Consider the following 24,794-nt stretch of genomic DNA (forward strand, 5'->3'; position numbering starts at 1 on the left):
TTTCTACTCAAAGACGGCCATTGATCTCATCACGGAGAGCTTCCCGTCTCACTCGCTTTGACTCGCATTTGATGTTTGCCGTTTTAGATGTGGAGTGACACGTATTAAATGCCCCAAAAGGAGTTCCACTCATTCTCAGTTTTCATTTCATGCGTAGAGGAAATCACAGGAGAGACGCTGAAGTATGCTGACTTATCTCTTCACATCAGACGGCCTGATTGGGAAGCAAAATAGTTCTCAGGACCCTGCAAGGGTTCGACAGAGGCCACCCGGCGGTCAACCACACATCTATACATCGTCTTTACTTGGACAAAAAGACAGACACACAATCTCTGCACACACATAAGGTAAATCACGCGCCTGGATACACACACATGGATGCAGATGCACACTTGGATGATTATTCTCGGCCTCCTGGAGCATCATTGAAACTTTTCAGCCGTGACCTTGCTAAGAGAGAGAGAGGGAGCGAGATGAGCATTAGAGGGAGTGAAAATGAAAGAGCCCTTGAATTTTAACCGGATGCTCCCTGGGGAGAACTCCCATCATCTCTGTGTGTCTTCAATGCCAGAGTCCCACAGCATCCCTTCGGAGCGCAAGGACCCTGACTGCGCTGATATTCTGTCAGGGAAGCTCGTCTGCCAGCGCTCACTTTCTAGTTTCTTTTTGGGAGAAAAATCAATTGATGAATCAGTGGCAAAGGGTTTCTCTTATCCGGTTTTAGCACTGAATAATGACATTCATCCAGCGGTAGCCAATTCTTCGAGAGATTTAATGTCACTATCTGTTATCCGTAATGTGATCAGGGTTCAACTACATCATTCCTATCACACTGTGTGTTTCTTGCAACGTGGGTTTCATGTTTGTAGTTTTAGCCACCCCTTTCAGTCAGTTATGATAACATTGCACTCACCCAGGTAATTGTTGAGAACTGAGAACACAGCAACTATGTTGAAGACAGGTTGTATATAAAGCAACAAATTACCCAAATCAACACCCAGTCTTGAAGTGGTACAAGCTGCTTGCAGGACCTGCTATATACTTCAACTACGAAGCACCATCATGTGGGCCGTGTCAAAGTCCCAGGGAGTTGAACTCATCTCCAGTGGCATCATTTTACTTGAGCTGGGTGCACCCAGCTGAGTGCACCCAGCTGGGTGCACCCAGCTCAAGTCTGTGTTTTTTAGCACTCATTTGAGTTACACTCAGCGAGCCACAGAAACTAAACGTTTAAGCTACTTTATGGATGGAGGCAAACATGTCCGCAAGATTGCAGGATACAAACATTCTTGACCTTGGAAACAGGCGCTGACAAAGCAATCTCATTAGTGGTTGTTTTGAGTCTTTTGATCGTATCACTTGATCTTCCAGTTCATTCTTGACCTTGGAAAGTTTGTACCCCTTTTCTAGTGTGTTAAGGTCGAGAATCAACTTAATCTGTAAATTACTCGTTACCTGTGAAATGTTCAAAGCCTGTCTGATTGGGGTCTATAGTTAAGACGTGACCATGTGATCAATTTCTCCAGTTTGAGTGCCCGGGAACCTCTGTTGCATATTTCCCTCCATCTCTCTGAATCCAAGCTTTACATTTAGAGAGAACAAATTTACCGATGGTCATAGTGTCGGCCAAAACTATCATCATAGTACATACAAAGTAGAATTTTCTTTTATTGTCAAAGTGTGTGCACACGTGTACGGAGGTGCAGACATGGACTGGCAGGCTGTCACTCCAGATAGTCTGCTGTCAACAGGACCTTTTAGGACCTTTCCAGAAACGTCCTCCCCTGTGATCCCACTTCTCCTCCTCCTCTTCCTCCTCCTCACAATAATCTGTTTCTTCTCACCATCTTGCTCTGCAGTGTTTACAAAGCCTTCACAACCATATGTGTGTCTACACACATGTGTATATGGGGTTTCTGTGCCTTCCTCAGGGATCTCTGGTGAGAAAAGGATCTAGAAAATGTGATTACCTAATGTCCTGTGAAGCACCATCTTCTTACACACAAGGCTGCACACACACACACACACACACACACACACACACACACACACACACATACAGTATGCTCTGTTGGTGTTGTACAACCACAAGCTGAACGGTTGTAACAGTGCTCAGGGATTGTCGCCTTTGTTTCCTCAGTACAAAGGATTTAGCTCTGTCCCGCTTATTCTGCTTCATTCTGCATCTCCATCCTTGTCACTCCCCATTTCTCTCCCCACGTCATCCATTACCATTTCTTTCTGCCTTCACCTCTATTTCTCTGTGCTTCACACCCCCACCCCCACTTTCTGCACTTTCATCCCCACATCTGAAACGGTATAGCGTTTCAGATGTGGGGGTTTTATTGACTCTGTCTGTGCAACCAATAGGGGTATTGGTTACACAGACAGAGTCAGTAAAACAGACAGCCTATAAGATTTTGCGCTAACAAGGTCACTATTATCCGTGAAGCGCTGCAATTACTCTGACGTCTACATTCCTGCCATGTATGCATATGCAATGTTTTCCGCGTCCTTGTACCTATACTGCACATTTCTACTGTACATGAACATCCTTCTTAGTTGTGTGGTTTATTTACTGCAACACCTTGACTTAGAGGAAATGTCATTTTATATGTTGGGGGATCATTTGATATCAAGTCATTCCATTTTACACATTTATTTTGTGCATCTCTAGACAAAATGCAATTTTAGAAAATAGAATTGAGAAACTGTTAGTTTCTGTGCGATATTGCATACATTTGCATTGAGGTCAAAGCTTTGTACATATTCATTGCAAATTCTGCCACATGTGACTCCGGCAGCAGGCTGCTCTTCAAAGACTGGGGATGGAAAGCTGTCACACTCCTCCCCTCCCCCTTCTTTCTCCAACTCATTCCTTTTCTCGCTATTTACTTGCCACACAGACAGTTATATATTTGTACCAGTCACTCAGCCAGGCTGCGTTCAGATTTCCTCTTTTCCTTCTTCAGACAGATATTGCCTATTCACTCAGTAAAATTCTACTGACGTCTTGTGTTATAAACAGAGAATATTTATAATACAAAAATTCTCATGATGTGTTATCGAGCAACATCAGGATTCCTGGGCCTCTCTTCTGGCATCTGAGTGTAACCTAATTTGTATGATTAGATTCTCTCAACTGTGGAATAGCTTTGACCTTCCTCCATCATTAGTGACAGAGTGAGACAGTCAAAGTGTCCCTCTTACCTCTCCCATGTTCGCTCTTTCCCTCCTTTTTATATACTCACTTCTTTTCTGTCCTGCATGTCCATCAGCTCCTCCACAGATACCCAAATCTATCAGTAGCTCACATTGCACTTATCTTTTTTTATCTCCTCCCTTCAATTTGTTGTGATCACGCTTCTTCCTGCAGTCGTCGTATTTGCGGCGGTATCTCGAGGAGGCGTCGCCTGTCTTAGTTTAAAATTCCCTGTTTGGCTTTCACTTATCTAACGAGCTGGAGAATGTTATTTATTTATTTTCTTCTCGAAGGGATATAAAAACACACTGCCACAACTCATACACACTCCCAAACATGCACACACGCGCTAAGCTTGAACAGGGTGAAAAAGGGGCCGTTGCCTTTTCAGGTGATGTCTCAAAGGAAATGTTTTCCTCAGAAGCAATCGCCCAGCTATGAACGCAATATGCAGCTGCTCCGTTGGTGCTGAGAAGAAGACGTGATTTCACTTCCCAATGACTAACCCTCAAGATCACCCACCATTTGTCATCTGAAAATTCATTAGCCTTTAGAAAGGAAATGACACCAGAAATGAACTCCTTTCAAATCCCATCTAGAGCCCAGTACTGCGACGACAGTCTCCTGTTTACGTGAAGGAGAGATTTGTCTTCTCTGACATCAATATAAGACCTCACTTATCAGCATGACCCACACAATACTGCATGAGTACCACTACTACTGCTGAATATTCTGTAAGTATGTCACAAACGTGAGGAAATAGCTCACAGCGCTGACCAAGCTTTTTGGAAGCACGTCTGAGATAATTAATGAGTCATTTCAATCCACGCGAGTAATAAGGCCACATATCCCCGAAGGGCAAGACTAATGCAAGGCTGTTCAGTCTCTTGTCAGACTGTGTGTCACTCAAAATGATTGGTGTCTGCATGTGTGAAAGTGTTTTCCCCAGACAGGTCAAGTTTGATTAAATTATTTGCATCTCTGCTATTCTTATCTCTTTCCCTCTAACTTGAACTCTTGCCTCAAAGTGTAATAATCCTCTGCACTTAATTAATTGCACCTCAGGATAAACACGTGCCACACTAAATGCTTTTCCTGAATAAACCTTTAAAAAGCTGTGTAAGCGCAGGCTTATTCGCGTGCATGCACGGGCACAATATGTGTATCTTCAGTAGCGCTTCAGTATGTGTATCGACTTATTGACGTGTACGTTCTCTATCTGCACACCAGCTGGCGGGTGTTCAAACGCCTGGTCGGCATAGCAAGCTCCTCATCTTTCCTGAAAAGTCATCATGAGCATGTCTTGCGCCGTATCACACAGACCGGCACAGATGACATTTCAACACATCACAGCGACTCTGGAATCGAAAACAGAAAGATGTATTTTTTTTTATCTTCAGGATGTGGAAATGGGCTCTGTAGTTGCTCCAAGCCGCTCGTTAATGAGGCAAAGTCGCATCCTGGATAACAGGGCCGCGCTTGTAATGACACTGCCATGCTGAACGGAGATGAATGAGGTTGAAATGTGTCGACAAGTAAAATCCCTTGTTCGGGGAAACATTCTTGTACTATACTTGTGAGCTAGGTAACATTTCCATTGTCTTGTAATTATCAAAGTGTTACTCATACACTCTTAAGGACTTGCACAAAAGCATATGTCCATCATTTAGTGATAATGTGTGGGTGACCTTTGTTAATATGTAAACTAATCCGTTCCCACTTTAGACCTGGCATCTCACAAATGTCTGCCGACTAAGCCATAACCCCTGAATATCCAGATCACATGACTTCATTAAAAGGTGGAGGAGGAAAAAGTGACATCACAAGGTAGAAATCAAAACACCTGAGCAGAGACCATATGGTTGCAGGCAAAGTTACCCATCTAATATGCCGGATTCCTTGGCCGCCCTCTGTTTGTGTACTACACTATGTGTATCGGTGTGTGTGTGTGTGTGTGTGTGTCTTTTCATGTGTCTGTGCACCTCAGTGTGTGTATACATGTTCTCCGGTTTGAGCCAGAGAAAAGCAGGTCAAAGCGCAGCAGGGTGTGAGAAACATCAGAATAGCTACCGCTAATTAAATGTGCCAGGCCGCTGCGTAAAACAAAAGGATCCACGTTGTGATCCTCTAAATGTGAGCACTGACTGGAATCCTCTTTGTTTTGAACCTATTACAAGTTTACATCAAATATGTATTAGTCTGTGCCGAGGAAAATGGTCACTTACTCAAGACTAAAGTATCTCAACAACAATAAGAAGGATTTCTGAGAACTTTTGTATAGGCATTTATCATGCTATGAGGATGAATCTTTAGGATTTTGGTGACTCTCACTTTTTTATATAGCACCACCATTAGGTTCAAATTTGTGATTGTCTTTATGAAATGAAACACTAGGTTGAATGTTCTTTATTCAGTGCTAATTAGCAAAGTTATCATGTGAAAATGCAGAACTAAAATGGTGAACAATTGGATGGTAAACATCAACTTGTTAACATCTTAGCATTAGGCCCAAACAGCACTGTGCCCTGAGTACAGTCTCACAGAGCTGTGACTTGTTATTCTGATGGTTATGTAGTTGTTAAAATAATGTCAACCATAACACCTGATTCCCATATCATGTTCTTCATTGATCTCAATGTGTGTTTGTTCCATACGGGTCAGTAATGCAAGGCTGCCACAGATGGGGCACAGCAGGGGTTATAGATACATTCAACAATGGTTGTTCTACTTTTGAGAACAACCAGTGTTTGAAATGATTCATTGGATGCTTGTTTTATTTTTTCCCTTTAATCCAACCATCCCTCTGTGTATATTCATCACAACTGTCAAACAAAGGACTCTCTTCAGCTGTCAGATTACACCCAGAAAGAAAAAAGAGATGACAAAGACATGGGGAGAAAGAGAGAGACGGAGAGAGAGTGTTGGATTCCAGTTTAATCTATTTTGGGTGCACAGGGGATTTCACGTAAAGGTTGAAATACCAATGCTGTGAAAGCTGAGATGCAGAAAACTATCTAGCAATTAGTTTTGTGATTAGGAATACTTTATACCCATTTTAATGTTTGACAATTGTCAGTTAATGTAATCTGATTGACGAGACAACACATGCAACAGCGTAGAGGAGGAGGGGGGGGGGGGGGGGTTGTTTCGACAGGTGGATGGTGAAGCGAAGCGTTTCATAGATTCTCTTTCTGGTCTTGCTTGCAGTGAGCAACCAAAAAGTAATTACTGCCAAAAAAATGACACACACATCGTTAATGTGTATCATGGATTTGATTCTTTGGACTGCACAGCGCTGTTGCTCATTATGACAGAGAGGGAAATAACAAAGTCAGTATAGAGTGGGAACAAAATCAAGCAAGGAACAAAGTAACACCAGACATCAAAGAAGTGAAGGAAGCATATTGAACACATTTCTCAATGTGCATGTTCTCAATGACACATTTGATGCAACATCTTACCCTCTGAAGTACGATAGGAACAGCTGGGTCTGGATACCAATCAAGAGCACCAGATACTTACTGGTTATATTGGTTGAAGAGAACAAGGGAGTGAACGAGTCAAAAGCCAGAGAAAAAGTTAACTCTTGTGTCTTGATTCAAATTTAGAAGTTAGTTCTCTCCAAAGAATCAATTTTATTTTGGTGGATTTCATAATCGCGAGTCAGCTAATTTAATTTATTTGACATTTCTTAAGGTGCCATTGACGTCAGACCACTTTCATAGATTGCATTTAATATTACAGGAAGATACCGTGTTTACATGTACGAAGCAGTCTCACTCAGGAAAGTTTACTTATGTAGTATTAATGTTCAAATTCAAGTCGTGACCATTTATGAATAAACTGAGTACTCCAAATAGTTTACTGCAGTGAAAACACAAACTGCAATTCTGTATATATTTTCTACATTTATAGATGTATAGACATATAGTGATAGACAATCATGGAATGAGGATTTCCATCTGACTGCAGCATCCCTGATTCTGTCCAGTAACCTTTGAAAAAATAGAGATCCTTCAAATAATTCACAATATTCTCTTGAGCCAGGGCTCAAGTTAGATATATCCTGCTAACAGACAAACAAGACATTCATGTGGACACTGTACCTTAACGTATTTTAAAAGCGTTTAAATCACTTTCCTTGTAAAAGAGCAATGTTTGAAATGTAATTTTACAAAATTACTGAATATTTTCAATTGCCTGTCGTTGGAAGTTATGTTAAAAAGAAAAATGTGCATCTGACCAATGGCTGTGCTTTCAGTGAGCACATTCAGACAGCAAAGGGGGTGAATACAGGTTTATTCAGATGTAAACAAGTTCTCGTAGAAACCCAAAATACAAGTACGAACCAGAAAATGTCTTGAAAAGTCTGACATTTACTGTAACTCTGTCAACCCTGCAGAACCTCTTTTATCATTTCCCCAGTGTATAGAACAGGTATAATTCACTGTATTTAGTTCAGAGAATATTCATTGATTATTTGCCTCCATATTATATGGATCACTTTGAGGAACTTCTGCTGCATTGAGTGAAACTGAAACAGACTAAAGCTATCGGTGTCATGCGTCAGACTCCCTGCCGTGCCATTTCAGTCCCTCACTGATGTCTCGGCGTTGGGCTCATCTCCATTCTAATCCACTTAGCGTTGTCTACCTTCTGTCCACACACCAACCCAGACAGCTGTGAGTGTGTGTGTGTGTGTGTGTGTTTGGTGTGTGTGTGTGTGTGTGTGTGTGTGTGTGTGTGTGTGTGTGTGTGTTATTCAACCAACGGTCACTCCAATATGAAATGCATTTTTAGTAAATCATTTTGGGGGTGGTGTTTGTTGGAAAAGTGATTTGAAGACTGAGATTCTTTCCCCCTTAATGAACAAGCAGCACATGGTTGTTGTTGTTTGTTTGTCTTGTGGGGTTTTATCTCGTTGTGTTGTTGTTCCTCTGTGGCTGTCAGGCATTGTTCTTGATGCACATGCGTTCTCCTCTGATGTTCAGTTTCAGTGTGATTATGGCTGAATTTGAAGCAGCTGGAGAACAGAGGCTGGAGTTTGGCTTCCTCAACTCCTCTCGCTTTTAACTAACTAACTCTCGGTATTGGTGGCGTTTCACTTTGCTGTTCAGCTCAGAGAAATCATACAGATCTGTCAAGTATTTTTGGGATCACCCGTTCAGACGATAAACAGTACAGGAGGAGTCAGAAATTGTCTCTAGTTTGGTGGAACATCATCCCCTGTACGAGAAGACAGTCATCATCACCACCAAAGGGTGTGTGTGTGTGTGTGTGTGAGTGTGTGTGTGTGTGAGTGTGTGTGTGTGTGTGTGTGTGTGTGTGTTGCGTGATGTGTGTTGTAAGCCTCTTGCTTTGGTGCAGTCTCAAGTTCTCAGGAGTATGAGAGGATTGAGACTGACAGTATGGATATGTTACCTTGTATCCTCAGCTCAGCAGCCCGTCTACTCGCTGTATGTAGTGGCTGTGTGTGTGTGCGTGTGTGTGTGTGTGTATGACTTGGGCCCATGTCTTTCAAACTTCAAAGAATTACAATTGAAATGCTTTGAAGAGACACTTTCTAGTCATTTATATTAAAAAATTAAGAACAATTCAAATGCATTTATCATCTCACTTCAACTTAGAGCACAAATGTCAAAGAATCCTTTAAATAGTAACTTAACACCGGCCTGAAAAGCGATGTAATGCTCTGTGGTTAAGCACCTATAAACACTGTCAACAGTAATGTCACAGGCTCCTGGGGCACACTCCTGCATCACAACCCCATTGTTACGTTGCTCTCACATCCTCAATCACACACGTTTCAAGCAGGAATAGACAATCAGAATTAAGTATTAAGTCTCATCTGTCCCACTGTTCATGGGTATTTTCTTTCTACATGAGATCATTTCTTTAATTTAATGTTTGAATATTAGATATTCCATTAGTCTGTGCAATAAAATACTAGTGCATCAGTCAAGTATAAAGTTTGCATTGCTTGGCTCTAATCAGATAAAGGTCAAACGAGGCAGTATGTCAGTCTCAATCAGTTCTCACTCCTGCCTCAGTGACTCAGATTTGCTAGAGGAAGAGGATGCAGCTACAGTAGGATTGCATGGGACCGAGCACCGTCATGAGTGACCTCTCTCTTTGCAAAATCAAAACTTTTACTTTGCACACTGAACTGATCGCAGCTTTGAAAATGTTCCGTTTTTCATGTGAACATTGGGAGCTGCGGTTTATGGTGAATGCGTCTCGCTGTAATGAAGTCCTTGATGTGGACAAGCCATCAAGAGTTAGCTCATTTTGACTGGATGTTTATATTCAGTTGATTGTTTCTGTGTAGGGCTGCACGGTGGTGTAGTGGCTAGCACTGTCGCCTCACAGCAAGAGGGCCGCGGGTTCAATTCCCGGTCAGAGCGGTCCTTCTGTGTGGAGTTTGCATGTTCTCCCCGTGGCAGCGTGGGTTCTCTCCGGGCTCTCTGGCTTCCTCCCACAGTCCAAAGACATGCTGCAGGTTAATTGATCTCTAAATATCCCATAGGTGTGAATGTGAGAGTGAATGGTTGTATGTCCCTACATGTGCCCTCGATGGACTGGCGGCCTGTCCAGGGTGTCCCCTGCCTTCGCCCTATGTCAGCTGGGATAGGCTCCAGCGCCCCCGTGACCCTAATGAGGATAAGCGGTATTGAAAATGGATGGATGGATGGATGTTTCTGTGTTCTTTCAGTTTTTTATTCATGTTCCACTCCAGGCTTTGGATGCCTCATCAGGGCTTCTTCTATATTTCTTACCGCCTGATTATGTTGTGATGACAGTTTTCCTTCGTTATCATCGAGGGTCTAAGTTTGGACATTGGTGTTTTAGTTTTCTCTGACTAGATTACAGTGTGAGCATTGTAAAACCTTTTTGTGACTCAAACTTTGATTAGAGGAGAGACAGATAAACTTAAATTGACTTTTCAGACTCATAAAAGAATCTTTCATTTTGACTTGGACTTGATGTTAACTAGATTAACATGACACAACTGAGCATTTCCAGGCTGTAATAACATTTTGTTTACCACAGTTGTCTTCCCTCCCATTGTCGTCCCCTTCTCTCCCACTATTCAGTGCATCTGTATTAGAGAGCTGCTAAGCTGTACTCCACACTTGGCTTGGGCTTAAAATGGAGTGACTAAGCACAGATTTAATATTGGACTTATAGCTACTTAGCAATGGAAAGCACAAACTGTCGACTTTCCTCTAAAAAGTAAAAACTTGTCAAGTTTGCACCTCGGTCGGTTGGCAACAATAAAATGTAAAAGCTTTCTATAATAACCTGCTGACTGCTCGACTGCGTCTACATCACTGATTCTATTTTTAGATGATTTCATTGAGTGTGTGTGTGTGTGCGTGTGCGTGTGTGCGTGTGTGCGAGTGTGCGCGTGCGTGTGTGTGTGTGTGTGCGTGTTTGCGTGTGTGTGTGTTTGTGTGTGTGTGTGTGTGTGCAATAGCAAAAGCAAAAGAGCTAGACAAAGCTTAGGAAGGCGGGATATGACGGTTGAGGAGATCCACGCTCTGCTGGCCGAATACAAAGGCTTGAAAAGGCTATACCAGTCAACATGGATGACCTATTTACGGTCAGCCACACAAATACACACCAGACAATGAGCACAACCTCAGCGTTCTTTCATGACAACATGGTGTTTTTAATCAGGCTACCCTGTCTGTGTAAATCAGGTGAAACAACCGGTGTTTGAAGCATCTGGTCATGGTCAGAGCAAGCTGATGCATGTGTGATTGGACAGGAATGTTGTTCCCCAACATCTGTTCATCAGGTCAGCTATCTGAAAGTTAATTATTTTTAGCTTCCGGACAGATTTTTCACCCATTCTTCTCCATCACTCTCTCTGCCTGGACAGCTGGCCTGCTGCAGAATCTGTCAGGATAGTTGTTGGATTTGCCACTGCTACTACCTTAACATCTGGCAAATGTTAATTTATAGTTTGTGGTGTGTGTGTGTGTGTGTGTGTCTGTGTTTTAAAGGAGTTGCCACTGTTACTACCTTAACATCTGGCAAATGTTAATTTATAGTTTGTGGTGTGTGTGTGTGTGTGTGTGTCTGTGTTTTAAAGGAGTTGCCACTGTTACTACCTTAACATCTGGCAAATGTTAATTTATAGTTTGTGGTGTGTGTGTGTGTGTGTGTGTGTATGTGTGTGTGTGTGTGTGTGTGTGTGTGTTTTAAAGGAGTTGCCACTGTTACTACCTTAACATCTGGCAAATGTTAATTTATAGTTTGTGGTGTGTGCGTGTGTGTGTGTGTGTTTGTGATTTTAAAGATGTCTGCCTGTCTTTGAGTCCAGCAGTGAGGACCTTGTCTGCCTCCACGGTGTCAGCTCACTGATTCCTGCTAGAACTGCCACTGATCGGTAGGATGACTCTCATGGGGGGTGACAGGCTGCATCCATCACATGGCCGAAGAGCTGGGCAGATGTTCACTGACACAGACACTACATTCCTTCAGAATATAAGACACACGCATACTAACATACTGTTATATGACATCAAATATTGTATAAAGTGCGCTCCAACCGCATGGTATGCACATTTTGTTAGTATGAGAAATGCTTGGATGTTTACGTTCAACCCTTCAAACTGCAGACTGACCACACTGTTATTTGTGAGTTATCTGATTGGATTTATGTATTCAGACATCCCCAACTTATGTTGCTATACGGTAACAACATATAGGCATCACTAGCTGTAGGTAGCATTCACTTTTAAAACTATGCACTGTCATGTTGCTGAACTCCACCCTCACACCAGACAGAAGCGGCTGGTAAACATTGCGATGGGCAAGCAGCAGGAAGTAACGGTGAATGTGCCAGTAAACAGCATGTGCTCAGCACTTCCACACTTTGTAATCAAATTTGAGCAGCCAGAGCACACAAACTGAGACACATCTCTAGAAATCTGATTAGCATCGCTTTTCAAAGAACCTTCAAATATGGTTTGGATCTGATTTAAAAAATTGCATTTCATGTGTTTTTTTAGCTGTCCAGACTTTCTCAACTTAATCTGGATATGCCAAAACTATGGAATTGAGCTGGTAGTCGAAACAAGGCCTTCAAGATTAGCAAACGTTTCCGAGAATGAGTCCAGAGTTTACTAGACATACTCAGGCACCCAAAATGGATTGCATGTGGTGGACTGTTACGCAGACCCATAAAATAATAAACCGTTTGGATAAAATAGAGGAAAAGCTCACCTATTTGTAAAAAAATATTTTAAACACCAAAATGCCTTAAATTATTCTGGAAAATACTAAATGGAGTGGAAGAGGTAATGTTGATTTACATTTGTGACAAACAATGTTCAGTCTATGGTAGCTAGCGGTAACAACGTGATCAATACAGTCATACGATGCAGAGAAGACTTATTGCTTGAGCATTCTTACATTTGCAAATTAGCAATATACACCTGAATATTGACCGGAAGATAGCGCAAAGTTCAGGGGATAAAGGTTTTTACAAAACATGCTCAGGGGACCATGAACGTCTGTGCCATATTTCTTTTTTGATACTTAGTATTTTATTTAGGTATTTTTACAGTTTAACAAGAAATAAATCCTTTGAAAATAAGGAAGGATAAAATAAATTATCCATGCATCTGGCCAAGTCTGGCCATAAGGAAAAATGTTATATAAAATGTTTAAGCAAGTAAAAATAATGACAAAAAAACAACAACAATCAAAACAACCATGCAGTCTGTGCCCTATTTCATAGCAATCCATCTGATACGTAGTTGCAGAGATATTTCCCTCTGTTTATCTCAATAAGAAACTCACATTTCAACCTCTTTCTGGCACTAGAGGAAAGGCCATGTTATCACAAAGTCCCTTTGGGGAACACTAGGCGGGAAGTAAGAGGTTAGGAAATATTATCACGTAATTTATTTGGGAACACCTGTATACTCGTGTTTGTTTTTCAGATCTCTCAGTTCCTCTCCTGGGCTTTGCTCCATGGAGACGCTGAGGTTTGCTGCTTGGTTGTTGTGGTCATGGGGAGTTGTTGCTGGTTAATAGTGCAAGGCTGAGTTGGTGCTGAGAACTGGGTCAGCCTCCCTCTGCCAGTGTTTTGTCTCAGCAAATGGAAAATTGTGCCGGATTTCAACCAGATCCTTGAAATATAGGATCTGTAAACAATCTATCTTCCAGATATGTCAAACAATTGTGAGACTATCCACCCCGGGGCTTAGTAGATGAGACAAACACTCTCTCTGCGAGTTTGTATTTGTGTGATCACGTGTGAAAATATGAGTTTTCTGCATGTGTGCGAGGAATTTACAACTGCCATAATTTACATTTTCCTTAAATCCCATTTCATCCAGTTGGATCCAATTGATGCCAACACATTGAAACATTGTGATATGATGTTCAAGAGGCTGCACAGCAAGGAGAGACTGACAACTTACTCCTTTAACTGTTTGACTCGCCATCTAAAGACCGCCCATTAAGCATAAACCAACCCATATATTATTAATCTGTTTGACACTTCCTTCCTCTACCTCCAGCATAAGAGTGTATGTTAAAATGATTACTCCCTTGTGGTGATGATATACTTCATCTGTAAAATAAACAAGCAAATAGTCAAGATGTTATCATCTGGGGTTTCTGGTGAGGATTTTGAGCATGAGAGCAAGAAATGTGGCTCTTTCCACACACACGTTTTCCTCAAGTGTAAAAGTATCTCCACTTACTGCTAACTAGATGGACACTGCGTTGTGTTTCAGATCTAATGCCACGTGCTCTTTGACTGTCTCTGAGTTGGAAACGGTGTGTGGGAGAGATGACAGGTTGCCTGGAGGAATATTGAAGTACAAGTGATTCATCTCATCACCGCGCAAGAAGAACAAAACATTTCTTTTAATTCATACCCTGCAAAATGCCACGTCCTACGCATACATGCATCAGTACGTATCTGATCAAACACATTATGGGACTTGAGTACACAATGACTCAAACACTTATTTCTCTTCACATTTCGTAGCGTGCAGGCACAATGTGAATGATGAGGAGCTCAGTCTGTGTTTATGCGTGCTGATAATAAATGAATTGTCTTCGTCAAAATGGAGCAGACAGTCTCAGTGCTGCAAGGAGGAGGTGCAACGTGCATGAATTCAGCTGAAGCAGGAAGCTCCCCCTCACATGACTCCCAGTGTCCCAGTTCTCCAACTGAAACCTTAGATAAATTAGTCAAAAGACAAATTATCTTAAATATCTTACACGGAGCCCTGTTCCTGTAATGTGGTCTCGTCATTTGTATTTAATGCTGCATCATGATATGTCTCAAATCTCCACAGCTTTCAGTGAAATATTACTTAAACTAAACATAGATAATTCACAGCCGTGTTAATGTAATTTTAATGAGCCTCGAAGAAGATAATTTTCACATCCTCTGTCTGGTATCATTCATTATTCTCATGCTTCTATTTCTCCTCTCTCTTTGCTTCTCTCCTGTTCATTCTGCCCCTCTGTCTCATCTTGCAGGTGTATGGTGCACTGACCCTGCCTTCAACAGGGAAGGAGTTGGAGGACCAGGGCCATGACTGGCTCTCCTGGCCCTGGTGGGCGGGCCTTAGTGCCATGGCCAAGGGTGTGGCGGTGGGTCCTGGCTGCTTCTTTGGTTGCCATAATAACCTTGACGCTGCCAGGAAATAGCCAGGCCTGTCCACCACGGTGCGAGTGCTCGGCTCAGCTGAGGTCGGTGTCATGCCAGCGGCGGCGGCTGACCAACATCCCAGAGGGCATCCCCACGGAGACAAAACTTCTGGACCTCAGCAAGAACCGACTCCGCTGGGTGCAAGTAGGTGACCTGGCACCGTACCCGCGGCTGGAGGAAGTGGACCTCAGCGAGAACCTCATCGCCACATTGGAGCCCAATGCCTTCGCCACCCTCCAGAGTCTTAAAGTGCTAAAGTTAAGGGGAAACCAGCTGAAGTTAGTGCCCATGGGTGCTTTCGCCAAGCTGGGCAATCTGACCAGTTTAGACCTGAGCGAGAACAAGATGGTGATTTTATTGGACTACACCTTTCAGGATCTGAGGGGTCTGAAACATTTGGAGGTGGGAGACAACGACCTGGTTTATATCTCGCACAAGGTAGGCTCTCCACATTTTGTCTGTATCATCGCAAAGAAGTGGATGAAGGAACATTACATTAATTTGAACAAATCCTAGAACATTAGGTCCAGACAATCGCTCTTTCCTATTGAAAGTAGTGGAATGTGCTCTGGTTTTAAATAAACAGTAATATGTTGTTCAACATTTGGAGAAATGGGCATGTCATCTTTCTTGAAGGGAGTTAGATGAGGATTTTATTCAACTCTCATATCACATTTAAATGTATTTAACAAAGGAAAAGAGGAACACAAAACTGAAGCTTGTGTGTAAAAATATATCTTTTGTTAGCATATGAGTTTATGGGCACCTTTCGCAGTACTCACGGATCCACAAACTCTGAAGATTTCTTAATAGAAACAAAATATAAATGCAAAACATTAATTTACTTTTTATTTATTGGACTTTTCAGTGTTTGTCACCAATTAGGTGTGAACATATTTTCACTGTTTGTTTAGCATCAAAATTGAACATCTTGTGCTGGCCATTATGCATACATTTCAAAAAGGTAAATATATTGTATCTTTAATCTTTAATCCTTAATCTTCCTGATTCATAGGCATTCACAGGGCTGCTGGGGCTGGAAGATCTCACAATAGAGCGCTGTAATCTGACATCCATCTCTGGACAGACCCTATCATACCTGCGCCAGCCTGGTCACCCCTTCGCCTCCGTCACCTCAGCATCATTGCCCTGGAGGACCAGAACTTCCGCAAGCTCTCTAACCTTCGGGCTCTTGACATTGATCACTGGCCGTACCTGGAGTACATCTCCCCTCTTAGTTTCCAGGGCCTGGACCTCCACTGGCTCTCCATCACCAATACCAACATCACCTCTGTCCCCTCCGCTTCCTTCAAAAACATGGTGCACCTCACCCACCTCAACTTGTCCTACAATCCCATCGCCACACTAGAGCCTTGGGCCTTCAAGGACCTGCTGAGGCTGAAGGACCTCATCATGGTAAGCACAGGGTTGATGACAGTGGAGCACCATGCCTTTGGGGGCCTTCGACAGATCCGGGTCCTCAACTTCTCCTCCAACGACCTGCATACTCTTGAAGAGGGCTCCTTCCACTCTGTCAACAGTTTGGAGACCCTCAGAGTGGATGGGAACCCCCTGATGTGTGACTGCCGTCTTTTGTGGATCCTGCAAAGACGCAAGACCCTCAACTTTGACGGCAGAGTGCCGGTGTGTGCGGGGCCGGTGGAGGTGCAAGGGGTCAGCCTCAGCACCTTCACCGATTCTGCACTCTTCGATCACTTTACATGCCAGAAACCTAAGATACGCAACCGTAAGCTGCAGCAGGTAATGAAGATGACTGCATTTAGCTTTAATATTTAGCAAAAAGTTGACAAATGCTTATTGTTTTATCATTCAGGATACTTACTTCTGCAAGCACACACAATATGTTCTGTGATTGTGCCATATTTTGTGGTGCACATATTTTCGATTATTTATTATTCCATGCACTCCTTTTCTCTACCTTTCACAGGTGACCGCTCGTGAGGGCCAACCTGTGAGTTTCCTGTGTCGGGCTGAAGGAGAACCTGTACCTGCTATTGTCTGGATTTCCCCACAGCGCAGAAGGATCACAGCTAAAAGTTCAGGGCGCATTGTTATTCTCCCTAGTGGCACCCTGGAGATCCGCTACGCCCAGCTTACTGACAGCGGAACATACATCTGCATCGCCAGTAATGCCGGAGGCAATGACACCTACTTTGCTACACTCACAGTGCGTGGCCAGCCACTAGATGCCGCCTCAGCTTTCTTTCTCAATCGCTCGCTGTATAGTGGCGAGTTCTTCAACGACACAAATCTAAACAGTACGCGTGTTTTCCTCAAGTTCACCTTGGACCTGACCACCATCTTGGTTTCCACGGCAATGGGTTGCATCACCTTTCTGGGGGTGGTCCTCTTCTGTTTCCTGCTGTTGTTCGTGTGGAGCCGGGGACGCGGCCAACGCAAGAACAACTTCACAGTGGAGTACTCCTTCCGGAAATCTGAACCCGTCACCGGCAGCTCCTCAGGAGGGACCAGGAAGTTCAACATGAAGATGATATGAAACAACGCAGCCAGGGGTCCTTCGGGGGAGGCATGAGCACGTCCCAAAAACGTGTTTGACACACGCAAACGCACACAGCCACTGACTCGCAAAGAAGTGTTAAAGCACAATTTAAGTTCCTGTCTATTGGCTCTATTCAAAAATGAGCGCCCACATCAAAATTAGTGCCATGACACGATTTGGTTTGATTTGTGAATGAAAACTAAATGACCCTGATCTCCCTGCCTTCCAGTTGTTTTATTCAGCATGTGGTGAACAAAATGTTTAACTGATACTGTTAAGAACTACAGTATTGATAGATTTGAAGGAGGTGCTTGCCATCTCTGCTTGATAAGAACAATATAGTTAAGAATTATAGGAGATAAGCTTTGGAAATTGGCATGAACTGAGCTGTGGGATGCCGTTAGCTCTGTTTCTCTGTTACATTAATGAGATAATGAAATAGAGTTCCTCTTTCATTTTAATTTCCCTTTACCGTATTCTGTACAGTCAGGGATTTTAAAAGAAATGTGTTGCAGGCAGACCTGGCTACCATCCATTTATATAATGTGTAGCTCTACTCTCAAAAGTCTGTCTTGTTAAGATTAATGCATGAAGAAATGCAGTCGCGAGTTAAGTTGTGAGTTCATGCCACCGAATAAAACTAATTGTTTTGAAAGACATTTTGAATATGTTTTTCTATAGAACATTTAAGAGCCTCCATTATTTATATTGACCATGGCTGAACTGCGAGGAGGGTTCTTCATTAGCATTATGTTATGTCAAGCTTAAAGGCTGTAAAATACGATCTGATAATAATGTCTGATAAGAAGCGCTGGATTTGGACCATTCCCATGAATGACAAATAGACAAAAGATTTGGCCTTTTCTTCTTTGTGAGATTTTGCATCATCAGCTGTGTGAGTTTGGGACGAGTGCACTGGTCGAGAACTGCTGTGGCTGCCCGTGGCCCGGAGGGTTTGGTTAGGAAGTCAAGGCCATCGGACGCGGGCAGCCACTGTAATTATAGCAATCAACACAGTAGAGAGCAATGGGAACCAGGCTGGTGGCCCCAGGAGGGTCGCTGGGTAGAAGGGAGCGTCAATGCTCTTTCATCAACAAGAGATGCTCAAGCTGCCGCCCTCCGCCCTCTGCTGTGTTGGTGGACGCCTGACCTTCCCAGCGCTGCCAGGGGGGAGCAGCCCGGAGGGTTGGGTCACACTCAGAGGCAGACAGAGGACACACAGTACCACTGTCGGGGTCAAGTAAATGCACACTCTCATTCTAGTAGTGGAAAAACACACATAGCAACATATGTATAGCACCTTTTCTCAGGAAAAGTGAAATAACTAGCCTACAGAGTGAGTGTAACCACACATACATGCTCTGTTAAAATATTACATTCCAGCAATACTGTATGTAGAGCCATAAAGCCCAAATCCATTCTCTAAGAGAGAACTGTAAATGTTTGAGTGAAGAAACAAAGCCATAGTATGTGTAGGATGTTTTTTATAGCGAGCCGTGTGCATGATTCAGTTATATGATAATAAGTATTGCTACTGCCATCTTACAAGCTGGTGGGATGATCACTAGACCATCTGCTGTCGCTGGGCTTGCATAAAGTTGCACCCCATAACACACACACACACACACACTCAAAGAAGTGGTAAAACCTTGTCAAGGGCCCTTAGATTTATAGAAACAACAATCACAGTTACACATCAATGAACATACAAATTGATGAAGCACCACAGCAAAGTGTCTCTGCTCTCTCTCTCTGCCTCTGAGATGGTCAGTGTGCAAATGTCTCTGCCCCCCTAGCCCAGTGCATCCCCCCTCCTCACCCCCACCCCCCAACACACCCCCACTGGGTCCTCCTTTGGGAGGGGTCCCTGGCTGGAGAAAGAGGATTTAAAATGTAAATGAAGTCGTGTTAACCCTACCCACGCCATGTGCATCGTATAGTAGAGAGTAGTACCGTGGTTTGATAAAAAGAAAAAAAAGAAAACCTTTCTTTAAAATGTTCTGTTGCTTTTTCTTTGTCCTCTATTTTAATTTCCTCAGTTGTTGTTCTCCGTAACCTTTTAACAGTTTACCCTTTTAAAGTTCACCGTCCTCCGTGTGGCACTGTTCTGTTCTCAACACATACAATTGTTCCCACACACTTGTGCCCGTTTGCATTTCGGTGTGGAACCGGAACCAGAACTTAAGAAACAAGACATAATACGTATAGCAGCTAACGTAGAGTCACAAATTAAATTGGAGGTTTCACCAGACGGTTGACAGAATAAGAATGAAGAAAACAGGTCTACTCCACAAAGTTATTATATATCTCATATTTGTATCAAAATGTATATACTGGAGTCCATGCACCAGCTTTTCATAAGTTATGACATAACATTAGCCTATAGTTATAAGTACTAATTAACTAGAAATGTACACATCGTTGTATTAAAACTGGTTGCACCACACAAACATTGAGATTATACCAGGTGCTGTTGCGTTGCTAACAGCAAACGGCGATGTCTATATATACCACCTTCCCGCTATGTGTATAACACTTGAGTTTCTTTCTGTCTGGTTTGCAGGAATGGAGTTGTATGGTGGCATAGCAATTATCTGCTTTGCTAATGTCTGGAGTGGGTGTGTGTGACAAGATTGTGCAAGTTTTTGCAGAATTCTAACAAAATCACACCATATGCAGAGCACAGACAGTTAAGTTTAATCTATATCTTTAAACCAGCTAGTCGTTCCTAGGAACTTGTGAAGGATACACAAACTTAGTGGCAGATTTACACATAGTCGGTGCTGTTAAACTCATCGTCATGAGGAGCATTGCTTAATTTTAAGGGTCGTACTGTAAAAGGAGGGGAAAAGCTATGTAAAGCTACAACCCTGTATAAAACCAAGCTTACGGTTTGGAAATAATTTGCAAGATAAAACTTTAAACTCTCAAAACTTTTTCTAAATATATCCTGCAAACTCTATATTTGTCCCTTGTGAGGGATGATGAAACCATGGCTTCTGTGTCAGGATGAATAACTCAACAGCTGTTAAAGATTCATGAGGCCGAATGAGACTATGATTAAATTGTCCTGGTTTTTTAACACCGCCGTTAACAGTGTCAGCGGACATTTTTGTGTTGAGAACAGGATGTTGCCTTCATGGACGTCTCCGCTCCCTGCGCCAATCCTTTTGTGTTTCCATTCCCTGGTACTTCTCTGTGGAAACTAGGTTTAGAAGACAGTGAGAATGTCTGGTGATTGTAGATGGCGTTATTGTGCAAACAGTCACAAATGTAGGCGTAGATGAGGGTGTGTTTTGTTTTCTCATCATCTTCTCCTTCTCTCCCTCTCTACCTTCCTCCTCCCCTCTTCCTTTTCCCTGTCTTCTTAACATTTCCCCGTTCACAGTATTAGGCTGGATTATGGTTGTGTGGTAGTAGACACGTGTTCTGTGTGTTCGGTGAGTCCGTGTTGTTGTGTTAAGATTTGTTGCTCCTTGTGATGCCATCGAACACGGAGCGTTGATTGGATCAGTGGAGACAAAAGATGAAAGGGGTGACCCAGGTTCCCTAAAAAAACTACAAAAACTGACATTGGTTCCCATTTCACGCCCCACTCATTCCTGAAAAAGCACATCTGGAACTTTCCCAGTCTGCACAATGCCGCAGTGGGATCTTCCTCTGGATATGAAAACTAACAGACTGTACTGTATGTGTTTTCTCTGATGATATCTTGTCACACTTTAACTTACAAATGTAGAATATGGGGTTGGGTTGTTTTAATACTGTGACTATGAGCCTCCACTCACTTTCTGCCTACGGTGGTTCACAACGTCAATAAGTCAAGGAAGCCGCCCATTCACTGAAAACAGACATCTTCATGTTGGTCAGGGTTAAAAAATAAGCGTTTGGATCGATTCAAGCTCCACAAGTCCTTAAAAACTAGCCATTATCAAAGACTTCTGAAACACATTAAACATTTGAATTGATAGACACTTTGCCAAACAGAGATTCCAGCAGCTTTGCAGGCCAGCCAATGCCTCAGTCTGCCTGACATATTCTCTGCGTTTGAGATACCAGTGGAGCTGGAGCTTGATTCATTTCCTCCACTGTAATACTTGAGAAAGTAGGCTGAGCAATCCCCTTCTCCCTTGCCTCGGGTTGATGTACTGTAGTCTAGACGCCCCATTTACAGCTGCAGCAAAAGCAGAGAGCAACCTCACTATTAGGATACCTTCCACTGGGTAACTCTTCAAAGACCCAGCCCATATAAAGACGAACCCTTAGGTATAATTATGGCTTATTTATGAGCTTTAACATTATTTATTAATAAGGAGACCATTATTTGACTATCAAGACTGCATTTCTTCATGCATTTCCTTGGTTTCCTCTCGTTTCCGACACCAGATTTGCTCATGCATCCATCTCCTGCTCCAGATCCTACAGCTGCTGTGTCGATTAGATTTGAGATGAATTATCAGAGCTGAGAGGAGCAGTAATGGGTTGACTGAGAAGTGAGCTCGACTGATTGGGTGATTACTGGGCTTATTCATCTCATTTCCATAACAGACCTCTCATGACAGTGCGTCATGCAAATACTGGAGGCTGAATTCATGGTGTTATTTCAGCATGTGTACATACCTGTTAGATAGAAATATTACATATGGTAGTTTCCTCTAATGGGACAAAAAGATGGTAATACGAAGCAGTCATTGTTAACTCAGGTTTAATTGTGCTTGTGGCAGAGCATTGCTCAAGGATTGTTTAAAGCACCTTGAACAGACAACTGCTTCATCTTAACCTTGACCAGACAATTGCAACTGCCCCACTTTCTATGTGGCAATACTGACCCCAAGTGGTCAACGTGTGTACCCGCAACAACATGGGACCATGACGTACCAGTATTATTGTATGTGGTGGGCAAATAAATCAAGCTCTGGGTCTCATAAAGTGAAACACTAAAGAGAACAAATTAACTGTTTCATTGATTCATTCATATGTCAGTGCTTCTCTGATTTTTCTTCTAGCCATATATAGCGTGACCTCTCCGATGTAGGTGTCCAGGGAAATGATTGCGCTCAGCTACCTGTGAGGGAGTTATGAGGAGAGGCCTCCATCTGATCAGAACATTTCCGACCTGGTTTTCCGAGACTCAGTATGTAGATTAGAGAAAAGCTTTCTGACGCCCCCACAAGTCTCCCCACCTTCACAACAAACAATAACAAAACATGAAAAGATATCACAGCATCCTTCTTTCTCTGCATATGGCTCAGAGATGAACAGAAGTCCGCCTCACTTTCAATCACTTTCTCTCTTTTGGTTTTAGCAGGTTTAATCTATGCATGCCTTTTGTATACAGTGATTGGTCTTGCCAAACTCTCAGCTACACTCGTACGGAGAGCTATGGGTGCCATTGTTGCCGGCCATGGGACTGGTTGAAACAGACTTACTGCAGGAGCAGGTGGGACCATTGCAGTGTTTTGAATCTGGTGATCACCTGCATGTGCATTCACATATATTTTAAGAAGTGTGCATCTTGCAAAAGAATCATTTGTTTACTTGGGATGATTGTACTTTTACACATATCTATTCACACACAGAGGATGTGTTTAGCTGTAGATAAAACGATTGATATTCCAAGCAGGATGGTGGGACTGATCAATGCTGTTTGGGGATTGGATAATTAATGGCATACTTTCATTGATCTGTCTTGAACCTTACCACTCTCCCAGAATCCCTCTGAAGTAGGAGGAGGCGTGCAAAGCTCTTACAGACCTGGTTGGCACTCATTCCTAGGCTTCCACATTACCTTTTAAGATTATTTTCCTCTTTTAAGAACGAGATGGTGCCAGATTTTGACTTTTTCCCAGGTCTGAGCCAATGTAACCCTCCCACTCTTCAGAGGAAGCTGTCACTTTGGTCTAGCTCTGTATTTGTTGGAGCCCTCTTATGGAAAATGTAGTTAGTTATTAGTAAAATTCTAAAATTGGCTTATTTTCTCCTCTCTTGCTCTCTTTATCTCTTTTCTCTCTTTTCTCTCTTTTCTCTCTTTTCTCTCAGTCTTTTATCTCTGTCTCTCTTTCAAATTGGCACTGACCTCGTGAAACCTTTCTAAATGTTCATCAATCACTTAGTTTTTGGGCTCATGCATATTTGTAGCCTGTTGACACGGTCATTACTGACCCCTGAAACCTAGGAATGGGTGCTGAGCACTCCAATGTAATGCAGAGCTGACATTAAGACAGGTTGTTCAGCTTGTCAGATTTAGTGGACTGATCAATCATTAAAGCATATGACGACTCATAATCGAGGCTGTTATACAGTGAGTACCAAATTCCTCTCTGGTCGCAAGATCATCAGACTGTATCAGAATTATAACATTTACATGTTGCCCTTTGTGGATCCTTGGGTGTAAAGAACCGAAACTGTACATATTAGATTTATTAGCCATATCATGTCATCAGATCTGTAGACCCACTTGCCATGTCTGACAGAGGAAAAATGACTGTTGAACTGTAAATAGTGTAGTTATTAGTAATATAGGATTTAACTGCTTCTTTTCTCCAGGGATCACTCGTGTTTTGCTCAGTCCCATGGCTGCTTGGTCTCAAGGGGAAAGATGAGACAATAATGTACTTGTCTATAAAACACATATTACTTTTTTTATTTCAATATATGTTTTGTATACTGTCTGTCTTGTAAATGAACTCCTTTCGTCATAAAAGCATGATGTGACTCTGTCAAAGGTGTCCTGTGTCTCTTCTCGTTGCCTGCTGCTAACTTTCAGAAAGCTACACCACATGTTCAATATGGTTGTTTATCATTCAAAAACCATGGGCACTGATCTACTGCCATAACAGCCTGCACTCTTCTGGAGGGCTTCAGCTGTCATGTGTTGATGTTGGGTTCAAATATGAAATTAAATATAAAAGACATTATGATATATATATAAATGTATGAATAGATACACACAATAGTAAAGCTGCTATAATCAATTTAGAGTTGGTAAAATACAAACACAAAAGCAGTTTATCATAGACATTTAAAAAAAAGACCAATTTATTCTGTGATGCTATTTCCCCACAGAGTTCTTTTCTATTAAGACAAACAGAACAGAAATGTTTAATGATTTTTCTGTTGCTTCAGACTGAATGAATGAACACATAACTGACTCTTGGTTGTCTTGATTGATTGAGGTTGATGATATAATATGATATTCATGTCCCAATTCTGTACTACATATTGGTTCTGAGCTGGTTTTGAGTATGTCGTTCATTAACTTCACATTAAATACAGTTTATTTTTGAGTGTGCTGTTTGGTGTATTCTCCCTCAATGTAAAGCACAAAAGAAATAGAGTACGATCTCAAAGCTGGAAAACATTTGCATAAACTGTAGGTGGTGGTG

At 42.4% G+C, this 24,794-nt stretch overlaps 1 protein-coding gene across 1 annotated transcript in view; it reads left to right on the forward strand.

The window, feature by feature from the left end:
* LOC117746510 (leucine-rich repeat and immunoglobulin-like domain-containing nogo receptor-interacting protein 3) overlaps positions 1 to 18,026 on the forward strand; it is a 27,434-nt gene extending 9,408 nt beyond the window's left edge. The window contains 4 exon segments of the mRNA XM_034555691.1: positions 14,717 to 15,326; positions 15,904 to 16,002; positions 16,005 to 16,649; positions 16,837 to 18,026. Coding sequence (XP_034411582.1) covers positions 14,772 to 15,326; positions 15,904 to 16,002; positions 16,005 to 16,649; positions 16,837 to 17,406 — 1,869 coding nt within the window. The 5' untranslated portion in view covers positions 14,717 to 14,771 and the 3' untranslated portion in view covers positions 17,407 to 18,026.
* Positions 18,027 to 24,794: the final 6,768 nt, after the last annotated feature.

This window comes from Cyclopterus lumpus, chromosome 17 (assembly GCF_009769545.1).
Source record: "Cyclopterus lumpus isolate fCycLum1 chromosome 17, fCycLum1.pri, whole genome shotgun sequence".
NCBI classification, from domain to species: Eukaryota; Metazoa; Chordata; class Actinopteri; order Perciformes; family Cyclopteridae; genus Cyclopterus; species Cyclopterus lumpus.